Source organism: Camarhynchus parvulus, chromosome 2, assembly GCF_901933205.1.
Source record: "Camarhynchus parvulus chromosome 2, STF_HiC, whole genome shotgun sequence".
NCBI lineage: Eukaryota > Metazoa > Chordata > Aves > Passeriformes > Thraupidae > Camarhynchus > Camarhynchus parvulus.
The window spans coordinates 25,044,178-25,056,378 of NC_044572.1; the positions used below are offsets into that span (position 1 = coordinate 25,044,178).

Here is a 12,201-nt window from a genome sequence, read left to right on the forward strand (position 1 = left end):
CACAACATGCTGCCTTCTGTTTAATATATTAGCAGATCAGAGACCATAACTCCATAAATCCCCCAAAAAATCAGCTATTTAGTAATCTATTTGAGGAGTACCAGTGTTGACTTCCTAAAACTGGCAATCCAAAAAAGGCAATACAGTATTCATCTCAAGAATTAAAACCCTAAGCCAATGTCATGTGTAGTCCTCTCAGATGCAATTATTTATTCTAGTATTCTAGTTTGTCTTGAATGTGCCTGGTATGTTTTTATATGCTGTAAAAATAAATACAGTGGTTTAAAGCCCTGGAAAGTCCAAGTAGGTATTAAATAGTCCAGCACTGCAGAAATGCAGGGTCTGATTTTCTGAGATCATCAGTGCTCTCTGTGAATATCTGATCCAATTCAGCACATCTGGGCATTTCTTCCCAGGGAGCTGGCCATGTATTCACAGAGCTTTCCTCTGTACCACCTATTGCAAGTGGTTGTGGTGTCCAAGGCAAAGACCAGGCATAGAGCAGGCTCGTTGAAGCTAGTAGTTGGATAACATTTGAAAATTTGTATTTATACCCAGATGAAAAAAACCCCCAGGTTTCTAGGGAGAGGTCATAATCTTATTAGGGCAACTTCTGTAGTTGGGAAAAACAGACAAGCTTTTAGACAGACAGGATCACTTCTGGTCTGGAACAGAAGCTAAGACCAAAATGAAAACAATTGCTCTACTTTTACTTTGTCAAGCACTGTTCAGACTGATTGGCCACCTCCTAGAGCCTGGAGAGTCATGAAGCTCTGAGTTATGAAGAAAACATTTTTGATCCAGTTATCTCAGTCCATATTAATCCCACATATGGCTCCACCAGCTTCATCAGACAAACATCATTATCCAAGCATTTAATGATCATTTCCATTGAGGATTTGTTTATTTATAGAAGGCAGGGTGGCCTTAGTGGGCAGGACTATAGGCTGAAACTCTGAAGCCCACTCCGTGTTCCCTAAGCTGCGTGATCTGCAGTGAGTGGGTCTGTCTGTCAGCTTCTGTGTGGTAAACAGACATACCAAAACTGGCCTCCTTGCAAAGTCCTTTTATATCTACAAAGGAGAAGTGTTGCATGGCAGTTATACACTTCATTACTAGCTCTTTTTCATGTGGTTCCTTTAATAGACATTTGAGTTCTGATAGTGTTACACCCTGTTCTCTTCTGAACAGGGCGTAACACTGCTGCTGGTGCTGGTAGCATCTCTGTTTGCCAAATGTGACTAGAAGACTCCTACTACTGTGATGTGAGCAGCTAAAAAGCTGTTTCTCTAAGCTTCCTAATATTAGATATGCTCTGAAAAGGGAAAGGCTATGTATGTTCAGGAAATAAACAAATTTCTTCATCTCCCTGGGAAATTATTGCAATCTGAGTGGGCACATGTGGAAATGAATAACTATGTAGATGGTCACAGATTCTCCAGTAAATGGACAGTAAATGCTATCTTTGCCACCTTTAAATAAAACACAGGAAAATGAATGCTGAAGCATTTCCCATTATTCTTAATGTATGTATGTGCAGTCAAATGCACAAATGCATAACCATATTTAACAAAAGCAAATGTATGTACTGTGAACATGTGTGAGGATGCATACATTGGTATTAAATAGTGTGAGATATATATATACATATATATATATATATATATATAATGTCAAATAAACATTTAGGTTGCAAAGCCAAGCAACACTGGGTAGTCCAGAATGCAGATTTCTTGGGCATTCTTGATTAGCCCTCTTCAATATGTAGGATGGTACAATTTTAATTGCATGATAACATTTGGGGGCTTTTTTTCTTAACAAATTCTTGCTTCAGCCAGTCAATAAGGGAACAGTTTTTTAACATTTCTGCTTTTTTATCTTATTCCATTGAGTGCTCTGGCCTCAGATCTCATATTAGTGCACATGACCAAAGTATTACACTGAACACAGAAAAAACATTCATCCACTTTCAAAGTTTAGTTTTGCTGTTGCTTCCTCAACAGCATCATAATATGCCACAAATCCTGATGAACATGCCTCTGCAAAACATCTATGCAGGGTGAGAATTCTATTTTTTTTTTACAATATTATTGCCACCTTGCAAAAGCACTTAAGCACAGGGGGAGAAAGGACAAAAATGTCAGAATGACAACTTTCAGTGAAAGCTGAAAGAGGGAGCTGTGGAAGCCTTTGCATGTGTAGAATTTCCCTAAGACTTTCTCCACTCAAAGCACGGTGCCAGTTGACTTCAGCTTTCAGCACTTCTGCATTTCAGGCCCCAGGTGTCTCTTGCTGAGCACCCAGAAAATGAAGCCAACCACTCAAGAGGGAGGAAATTCCAGAATTATGTCATCATGCCTACATGCGGGGAGGGGAAAGGAGCTAATCGTGCCCAGACAATCCAAATTCTGGCATTTGCTAAGATTTTAGCATTTGACTCACAACCCTATCATTCTTTTAGCTGAGTTTCTCTGTGTATGTATATACATTTCTCTGTAAATAAATAAGGACATCTAAACTGTGTCTAATCTACTAAAATCTCTTGCACTGCTTTCTCAGTAAAACTATTTTGATGTTTGTGCCCTTGGAAAAAGGCATTACATGTTTTAATAACCTTTACTTGCTTCCATTTATCCCTACACTGCATTAGAAGCAGGAAAGGACTATAGACAAACAAATAATTTGATGCCCAAAATCAGAGAGATCAAGGACTTCTAGAAACAGGGATAAATTTGCTTCACTTCAACCTGAAAATGTGCTACTAAATCTCAAGTTCTAAATTTGCTTACATGATCCCTCTCCATTACCAAATTGCAAGTGAAGCATTAAAAAGCATTGCAAGAAGCCTTAAAAATCCCAGAGATTTCAGTTGAATATTGGTGTAGTTTTTGTTTGCTGCCTGAAAATTTTCTCAAACCCTTCACCTTCTGAAACTTCCCTGCATAAGCTGGCAGGTTAGAAACAGGATAAAAATGGAAGCAGAAATCCATATTTAAACAGCTGGTTCCAAAAGTTGGTGCTTTAGGGAATGAAAACCTTTAATGTAAGACTCACAAAACTTTTGTAGGAGCTGGTTTTATTAGTATCTGCCATAATTCTGTCTGTGTGTATATATCTATACAGCATTGTGATCCTATCTGTGTGTGCATGGTTCTTGAGGTTAGCAGAGTATTCACTCCCTGCTGCACCAGGCACTCACACTTCTCTCCTGTTCTTTGAAACTGGGAGTGCCTTTCTTCCACGGATCCCCATCTCCCCTAGCACCACAGACCAGTGGCAGAAGGACTTTTTTTTACCCCTCCTGTGTGTGTACAGCAGGAGAGCTCGTCTCACCAGCTCTCTGCTGACTGTGTTGGATGTTATTTGTCTTTCAGCCAGTGGACAGAGCAATGTATTTACCCTGCCAAACTGAACCACCCTAGCTTTCTCTCTAAAAGGTCGTCCTTAGTCCTTCTGTGTAGGGTGCCTGGGGAAAAGTAGGCACCAAAGGGAGGCACTGTGAGTACCCTACCTTTTTTTCCACCTCAGGTTCCATGGTCTGACAAATCCCTGATAAGAGAATGGCATTCATTAGTAGTGCTTTTAATTCTGGAAATGCCTCTTTATCCATGCTGGATTCCTCCTCCCTTTCCAGCTTGGGAAGCACATGGTTATCCCTCCTCCCTGGTGGCTGGGGAGATGAGCTTTCCCTTGCTCCCCACTGCAGTCACTAGCAGTAAGGGGAGTGATGGCAGATTTTATGCCAAGATTTCCTCATTTTACTGACAGGGAAAAGCACATCTGTTCGTGCTGAGACACCTCTTTACAGTATGTGCCTAAGCCATGATCTCCAGCCAAGATACTGCAGAATCACAGTCACAGAATATTCTGAGTTGGAAGGGACCCACAAAGATCATTGAGTCCAGCTCTTAAGTTAATGTCCCATATGGCAGCTAGCAACATGTCCCCTCTGGGCTTCTGGGAGAAGTCCTAGGGTAGGCAGTGTGGTGGGAATAGTACGGTGCCTATTACGTTATTGAAAACAAAATACAGCTGCATGTTCCTGTTGGTTGAATGCAACCTGTCAGCACCAGCATCTCACAAGAAGCCAGGACTCATTACAGCCAGCCTTCAAAGCAGAAGGTGCCAGTAACCAACCAGCTGGAGAAGCATGATATGTTTTCCCCATTAACATGGCAGGTTAGAACAGGAAGTGTGCTGGAGAAACACCATGACACGAGGAACTGTATGGTGACAGCAGGTTGCTCAGAAAGCCCCAGAGGAACTGCAGTGTTCTCCTGATGGCTGAATGCCCCAGGGCCAGGACAACATGTGGTCGCTTGTGCCCTAGACCAATACAGGGCACCAGTGATGCTTGCTATGCCTTGGTGATATGTCAAGCTCCAAAATAACTGCAAAATAATTCCCCCATAGCCCATGGATTTACTTATCCTAATTGTTAAATACTTTTAGGAACAGCTCTATTTTCATTCCTCATAGTTGACAAAATCTAGAAAGCTGTGTGTCTTTATCCTCTCAAGAATGTGAGTGGGTTGAGTGCCGGCCCTGGGCACAGAAAAAATGGTTCACATTGCTGTAGCAAGCTGGTAACAAGTAATGAGGGCTAGGTAGACTCCGAGCTGTTTTGGTGCACCGCTGTCTTTTCAGCTCTGCTTGTATTATGTTCTGGTCTGGACAATCAGAACCCTTGTAGCTTCAGAGAAACATCAAGGAATGAATGGTTTGCCCTCCTGAATAAAATGAGAACATGTGAGTGTGGGGAGAGAGGGGGAGGGGGAGATGCATTTGCATAGGTCAGGAAAGGTCATTAAAACATCTGGCAGTAGTAACTGACATGTGTCAAATTTTAGTGTTCATTAAATTTGTATTAATGCAAGAATGGTTCCTAAGCTCCAAATGCCACTTTTGGTTGCTATATTCCCCCAGCTGATGGTGATGACTTTTCAGAACTGTGCCATGCTTGTTTCCTTGCTAGTGGCATCTGACCTGAGGTCAGTTTTCTGTTTAACCTATTCCTGTAGGTCAAAAGACAAATTAATCTGGTGAGAATTGAATTGGAAATGAGGTATCTGGATAGCAGGTGTCCCAGCTGTGGAATAGCTGCCAGGCTGAAATGTATTTGTATCTGTCCTCATGCCATCCAAGAAGTCATATCTGAGGTCAGGGAGATATTCAGTTGACATCTGAGAGGGGAAGTTATGGGGAGCAGAAGTGGCAGGTGCCCTGTGAGAGCAGATTATCTTGCAGTCAGGGGGGAAATGTCTAAGAGTGTCACTCTGAGCATAAATGTACATGCTCCATGTATTGGGCACTTTGCCTTACTGTTTTATAATTGTAAAGAAGTCAGACAATTTCCAGGCCCCTTAAGGAGGAGAATCTAACAAATCTTTTTCTTCCTTTTTTCCTTTTTTTTAGAGGATGAAGATGATGAAGAGATGGTGGAGCCAAAAACACAGGATGACTTAGAGACAGAAAATCAAGACCAGAAGCAGGAAGTGAAAGAAGGTACTTTAAAAAATGAAAAGGATGATGTTAGATGTTTAAAGGATGAGATTCTGCCAGTAGCTACTCTCATAAGTAGTTTCCACTATTGAGAACACTGAAATTGAAACAGTCACCAGTTTTAATGATTCGAAACCATATGAGTAGCATAAAAGCAGAAAATTGTATCCCAGAGACCCAGCTGGTAGGCCTGAGAAGATTGTGAAAGGCATGAGGCTTGAGCTGTTTAGCAGAATGTCCTGAATGTCCTTTTAATTTGAAAATGAAGTAGGGATTCTTGGATCCCGGTACTGGTACTAATTTGTCCTCTGGCTCAAATACCCTGCTTATGTGAAAGATTTAAAATGGGAATGCCAGGCATTCCAGCAGCTCTATAAAGTTTGTTGGTCTTCAGAGACACTTGGAGCCCATAACTGTCTTCCTGCTTGAGAGGAGCAAAGTTAAACCTAGTGGTAGTCAGGAGTCTTCCAGCAGAAAATGATTTCACTTGGAAAATGTCTTCTGTCAAAATCAAAACATTTTGTGGGAACTGCTTCAAGGAACTTAAAAAACCCCTCTGAAGTCAGACTGGTCCAGCCCTTCTGTCCATTACTCTGTATTGAGGTGTTCTGCACCATTATAAGAGACAAAAAATTCAGGTTTACTTGCTTCTGGTGCAGACAAGGGACACTTGCTTAAGTCATGCATGTCAGCACTGATGTGGTAGATATGCTTGCTGCCTCTTTTACCTTCCTTGGACCTGTCCTAGCTTTCAAGTTAGAAGAAGGATGTGAAATTTGGTCTTCTTCATCTAGAAATTTACTAGGATATTGGCTATTGTAGCGTGTCAATGCCTTCCACAGTCAATGCTCACTCCTGTGTTGAGTAGGGAAAAGAACTGAAATAGCAACAGCTGTAGGGTGGAAGGAAATGGGTTTCTTCTTCAGCATTTCTTACTTTTGTATTGACAGGACTGCTCAAAATTCTGTTTAGCCTCTTGAAAGGTAGTTTACTTCTTTGGGTAGGGCCTAAGTTGTTTCTTGCTATGATGATCATTTCCAGGGTAATTCTGTGAGCTTGGTTTTTCCCAAGATAATCTCACTAAGGGAAAAATATGGAGCCATTTTACATGGAAGCCCATGAAATCTTCAACTGGGAATACAGCAGCCAATGCTTATTTCTCATCCAGAGAGACTGGTATCTTTTCATCAGTATCCAAAAAAGATTAATCTGGTACACTAGTGCCCACATTTACTATCCTCACCCACTGAAGTACTAGCCGTACTATTTTGATTATAAATTGATTTTTCTTCCCTCTTTAGAGCATCACAGAAATCATAAATCCTGTAGTGTTCATTGCTCATTTAGGTCCTCATGGAAATGTGGGGAGATAAAAGTCTCCTGCTCCTCATCATTCTGCTTCTTCCACTGGCCCCAGCCACTGATGCCATGAGCAGAGGGGACCAGTGCAGATAGCAGGAACAGGAGTCAGGCAAGTCTGCAAAGGCAGCACTGAGGACATGAGCAAGAAATGTGACAACATAGAAAAACTTCATTCTTCATGGAAATTACTTTTCTTTTCAAAACTGTGAGGTCAGCTTGCATATGGGCTTTTGCAGACATTGGACCTAACACAGTATCTCTTACTGATGGCAACAGAAAGCCATAGAAACCTCTATTACTGCACACCATGCACAAGCACTGTCCTGGGTTGCTGAATGTCCCTGTGGTATTCAACTTGGAGCTTATCCCACCCCCATTTATTCCCAAAGAAAATTGATGCTAATGCTTATAACACGGAGAGAGAGCACAAACTCCTGCAGGAAGAGAAGAAAAAAAAATCAAAATAGAACCCTGAACTGATTTATTTTACTTTTTTAATGGGCTTTCAAGTTAGCCTTGTATGTACTTTGCTAGCCAGCCACCACTGCCAACATCTTTTATTCCTTTGCAGTGCTTTAGTCAGAGGGCAGTGCTCCCCTTCCCTGCCTAGCAGACCCCCAGGAGCAGTAGATCGTCTGGGCTGGTTTAGCACTGGTCTCAGGCACACCAACTGCAGGCTGTAAAAGCAAGGCACAGCTTGTTTCAGCAGAACTGACTTTGTGCTAACATCTGACGGGGTTCAGGGAAGAAGAAAACATGCTCATTGCCTGATAGAAAGTGAACTTGACCTGTAGTATGTGTTGTGATAGATAAAATAGTGGTGTGCTGATGACAGGCATTAAATGCTGTGAATCAGATGAAGCCATCGTCCCCAAACTGACAAGGAACGGAGGCCCATTTTTTAGTGTTTGGTGTCATTCTCTCCCTGTTTGCTTTAGCCCTTTTGCCTACAAAATCCCATTTTCCTCTCTGTTGTAATCACCCTTCTCATGTTCTGAGCAACATTCAGAGTTTGAAGCCATCGTTTGTGTTTCATGGAAGTGATTAAAACCATGTTACAAGTCAAACAGGAGTTTAGAAGAACATTTCCTGTCGGTGCTGCACTCTGTGTGCCTACTCAGAATTAATAGCTTTTCTGCAAATTAGCACATAATGGGTTAAAAGCATGTTTATGTTGGCATTAAGTACTCTGGCTTCTTTTTCTCTGCAAGGCAAGACAATATTTTGCAAACTTTTTAAAGAATCTCTAATAGACATTATAGTGGCGCCATTCACACTGCTATATAGTAGTTAAGGCTGTGTCAGCACTTCCATTATGAATCCTGTTTTTCAGGGATTTATAACCCAGCCGTAAAAATTTGCTCTGGGCTGAAATTTGGTTTCAGCTCAGGGAGCACATTTTTTAACAGATTAAAAAAAAATCAGCATGGCCTTTTTTGAGTTATAGGAGTGTTAAGAAAAAATCCATGGGAGAGAAAAGTGCAAGGAGAGAAAGGCAGACCATTTTTTCATGAATATACCTCAAAAATTGGTCAGGATGAAAAATAAAGTTTAGATGCAGTCTGTTCAGTCTCCCTTTCTCCAAGCCAACAGGACAAGAGTGCTCTATTTTTATTATGGTATTTTAAGAGGAAACGGGATTTTTTTTCTATGTGGTTTATAGGTAGTTCAGTTTAATTCTTCGGACATTTATTGCATGCTTAATTTCCTCATCTTCCCCCCGCACACCCCAGAGTTGCTCTATGGGGTTTGGTGGGATTATTCAGCAGCCAGGGGTGTTTGCAGGGTCTGACCCTGGTTCTGGACATGTCCCAGCATCACTGTCTGGCATGGCACCTCTTGCAGAACTTCACTGCCATGGAGGCGTGAAGGGCAGAGGAACAGCTCGAGCCCCCCAAAGTGGAGTGGGAGATGAAGAACTGACTCATTGATCGCTTGAAGTGTATGAAGCCTTGGGACCACCTTGTGTTCCTTCCATGGGGCTGCCTGTTGCCACCCATGTCTCAGGTGCATGTTCTCCCCATGGTTTTTGGAAGAGCTGAGTGTGGGATACCTGACGGTGAACTGGGCTGGGCTCTGCCTGTTCCCAGCCTCTCCTGAACACATAAACAAGAGACTGGTTCCAAACTGTGGCATCAAGTGGGATGGGGTTTTCCACCACCAGAGAGCTCTGGAGCTCCACCTAAGGCTCCTCTTTGTGTCAGTAGAAACCACAAGAACAATGGGATGGGCTAGGTCTTAAAAGTGGGCCTCAACCTGCATTTATCTGAAGCCATGAGCATATCCACAGAAACTTGCACGAAAGACTGTGATGGGAAAGGCTGGGATCTGCAGCTCCAAAGACCTGCTGTGCCCTGCTCTTGCCCTGGCTCTGTGCATGGGGCTCAGGTGTCCACAGAGCAGGCTGGGCTGGTGGGGATGGTTTCGCTCTCAGCAGCTCAGGCTTCAGTATTGGAAAAGCAAGACAGGTTGTGGTGAGGTTTGTCATGGCCAGAAATGCCATGGTTTCACTGCCACCAACACCACAGTGGGCTCAGGTCTGCCGACCCATCCTTACAGCCAGCTCAGGCATGCTCAGGGATGGTGTCGAGCACCCTGGAGAAGCACAGGCAGTGGGAACAGCCCTGCCTGGCACAGTATCAAATTTATGGCTCTGCAACTTGCTACTTCAGAATTTAAAAATCCTTAAATAAAGCTTGAAATCTTCCTTTTTATGCTTAGTGATTATGCCATGAAGGGGCTTGCCAGCACAACAAAGGCATGACATATATCAAGCAATGGTATGGGACACAGCAAAGCAGGATATGGCATTTGTCAAGCCTGACATGAAAGTGCAAAGCACAAGAAAAACAGGAGGATCGCAGGATCACAGGCAGACAAGGACTGAAAGCTGCTGAGAGCCACTTCACACCTTGCAGTTCTCACCCTGCTTTTCAGCCATCCTCCATTGTCAGCACATCTAAAGTTTACATGGATTTAAATAGATGCTGAAAGAAATAATACAGCTCTTAAAGGGGTTTTAATAATCTCCTTCTGTCTCTCATTATATCTCTGGGTTGATAACAAGGCTGCTTCCTGCTTTACTGTTTTTATTAGTTTGCCCTTTCTTTCATTCACTTACTCCTTTTGGTCTTTTTCTTTTGGTTTGTTGTTTTTTTTTTTCCTTTAATGGACTTAATTTTCATTTCTCTTGTCAGGTTTTTAGAATTGCTGAGATTCCAGGAGAATCTTTTGTTGTATTTATTTAAATGTGGGATGGGTTTTTTTGGTTTGGTTTGTTTTTTTTTCTTTATGGTTTTTTAACTCCCTTGAGAGAAGACTCAAATTCTGGTACTTGAATATTTCTAAATTTGTTCCTGCACTGTTATCCCAACTATTTATGTTGTATTTACTACAAACATGCTTCTGCTGAATAAGAAGAAGTCTGCAGCAATTTTATCTTAGTTTCTAATGATTCAAGAAGATGTTTAATATAATTTTTTGGTTTTTTTCTGTTTTGCCCAAAAAAATGTATGGACAAAGAATCCAATGTGAAATACGGTATTTCTGAGGATTATGTTAAGTAACATGAAATGATAAAATATTCCTATTTTTGTAAATAAGTCTTGAGTAAATTGGTTGTTTTCACATCATGTTCAACTGTTGTTTCATATTCTAGACCTTCCTGTTCAAGCACAAGTATATAATATTTTTCATTACAGATACACCTCACAATTTCTTTCCCTTTGGTGCCCTCTGTGCATATATTACTCTGTACGGCAATTTAATTTTAAATGTAAATTCCATTTTGTTTGGTACAGTATTGCACATTAGCATGGACGCAGGGCCTCTTTGGTAGCTGTCTCTGACATTCCAGCCCCAGCCCCTTGCAGAGCAGGCTGCTGCTGCTGTGGGGTCCCATCCATGTCTCCGTGGGTTCAGGGACAGATGGGACACCCGGTGCTCCTGGCAGGCAGGACTGGGTGGCTGCACCACAGATCCTCCTGCATGAGCTGTGCAGGGCCACAGATGGGTTCAGCTCCTTCGGGTGGGATCACAGCACAGGCACAGCAGTTCATTAGGAAGCTGTGGTGTTGAAGCAAAAGCAGACTATGGAGCTGTCTTTGCATGAGTTTTCATGACACTCCAGGCAATAAGCACGTAGCTTTTAGCCGTGGTAAACTACACACTGCACTGGGCTTTGTTCAGCACAGAAGGTTAGATGTGGTTGGTTTGGGTTTTATGCCAGGGAGAGCAGATACTTGAAGACAAATGCTGTATTCTTACAGGGAATTTCTGGAGATATTGTCACATCACATAGGTCTCTGTGACAAAACAAAACAAAACACACTTTGATCAACTACTTATGTTTCTCAGTTTTCCTTAAAGAGAGCCTGTGTTTCTTGAAAGCTGAGATCAAAGTCACTGTAAGCTCCCAGATCGGAAGAAAAATTACAGAAAATTACATAGGTTCTTTTTATTTTATTTGAGGTAATGGACAGACAGGGAGAAGGAACAAGGAGAAAATGGGAATGTCTCTGAAAGATAAATGGTTAGAAAACCTCCATATTTGAAAGAATAAGCCTGTCTGTTTGGGTTTTTTGCTCATACTTCATGCATTTACAGTAGTTATAGCAATGTTTTACACTGGAAAAAGTAATGATAACATTCTTGTAAGAAGAGATTGCCTCAAATAAAACTTCAGAGGCAGCCAAATGAAAGGAGAAAATAAGGCTAAAATATGAAGCTTAATATTGCCAGGGGGCATCTGGTGTGTCAGTCAGATGAATGAGGTAAGCTGATTTATGCCCTAAAAACTTTAGCCAAGGTGTTCCTGATGGTTTAATAGACTGCTGGCCTCCCACAGATCATTGCTAACTGCAAGGGAGATTTTGCTGAGGTAGAACTACAATCGTCTGTTTCTCCACTGCTTGTGAGCACTCCACAGCTCCCAAGTTGTTTATTTTTTGCCTTTTCCATTTCTATTGATTTTGGGTTGTATTTTCTTTGCAGTTATAGTCAGCAAATGGCCGAGTAATAAATTTATATTTCCAAGCTGTAGAGAGGATTTGATTTAGCAAATAATTTTTACCATTTGCAGCAGTTTAACACAAGTTTTCCAGTTGCCTTTGCAGTTGTTTTCCCCCTCTTTATGCCATTTTGCTGCATTGTCATGCTTGTTGTCTTTGATTCTCGGAAAGCAATGCTTTAGTGGTGACGATGGGATATTGCCTCATTACAGGCTTCCTTGCCAGATGAGTTCCCTCAGTGCCAATTACTGTTCAGCAGTGGATGCTGCAATAGGTCAGGCTGTACTTCTTGCTAGTCTTTTCTTTCACAAGCATTATTTCTGTGTAA

General features: G+C 41.8%; 1 protein-coding gene across 5 annotated transcripts in view; it reads left to right on the plus strand.

Annotated features, from left to right (window-relative positions):
• The window catches only part of DYNC1I1 (dynein cytoplasmic 1 intermediate chain 1), a 185,959-nt gene that overhangs the window by 96,558 nt on the left and 77,200 nt on the right, over positions 1–12,201 (plus strand). For all 5 annotated transcript variants that reach the window (XM_030943965.1, XM_030943966.1, XM_030943963.1 and 2 more), the window contains one exon: positions 5,416–5,505. In XM_030943965.1, coding sequence (XP_030799825.1) covers positions 5,416–5,505 — 90 coding nt within the window. The remainder of the gene's footprint in view (positions 1–5,415; positions 5,506–12,201) is intronic.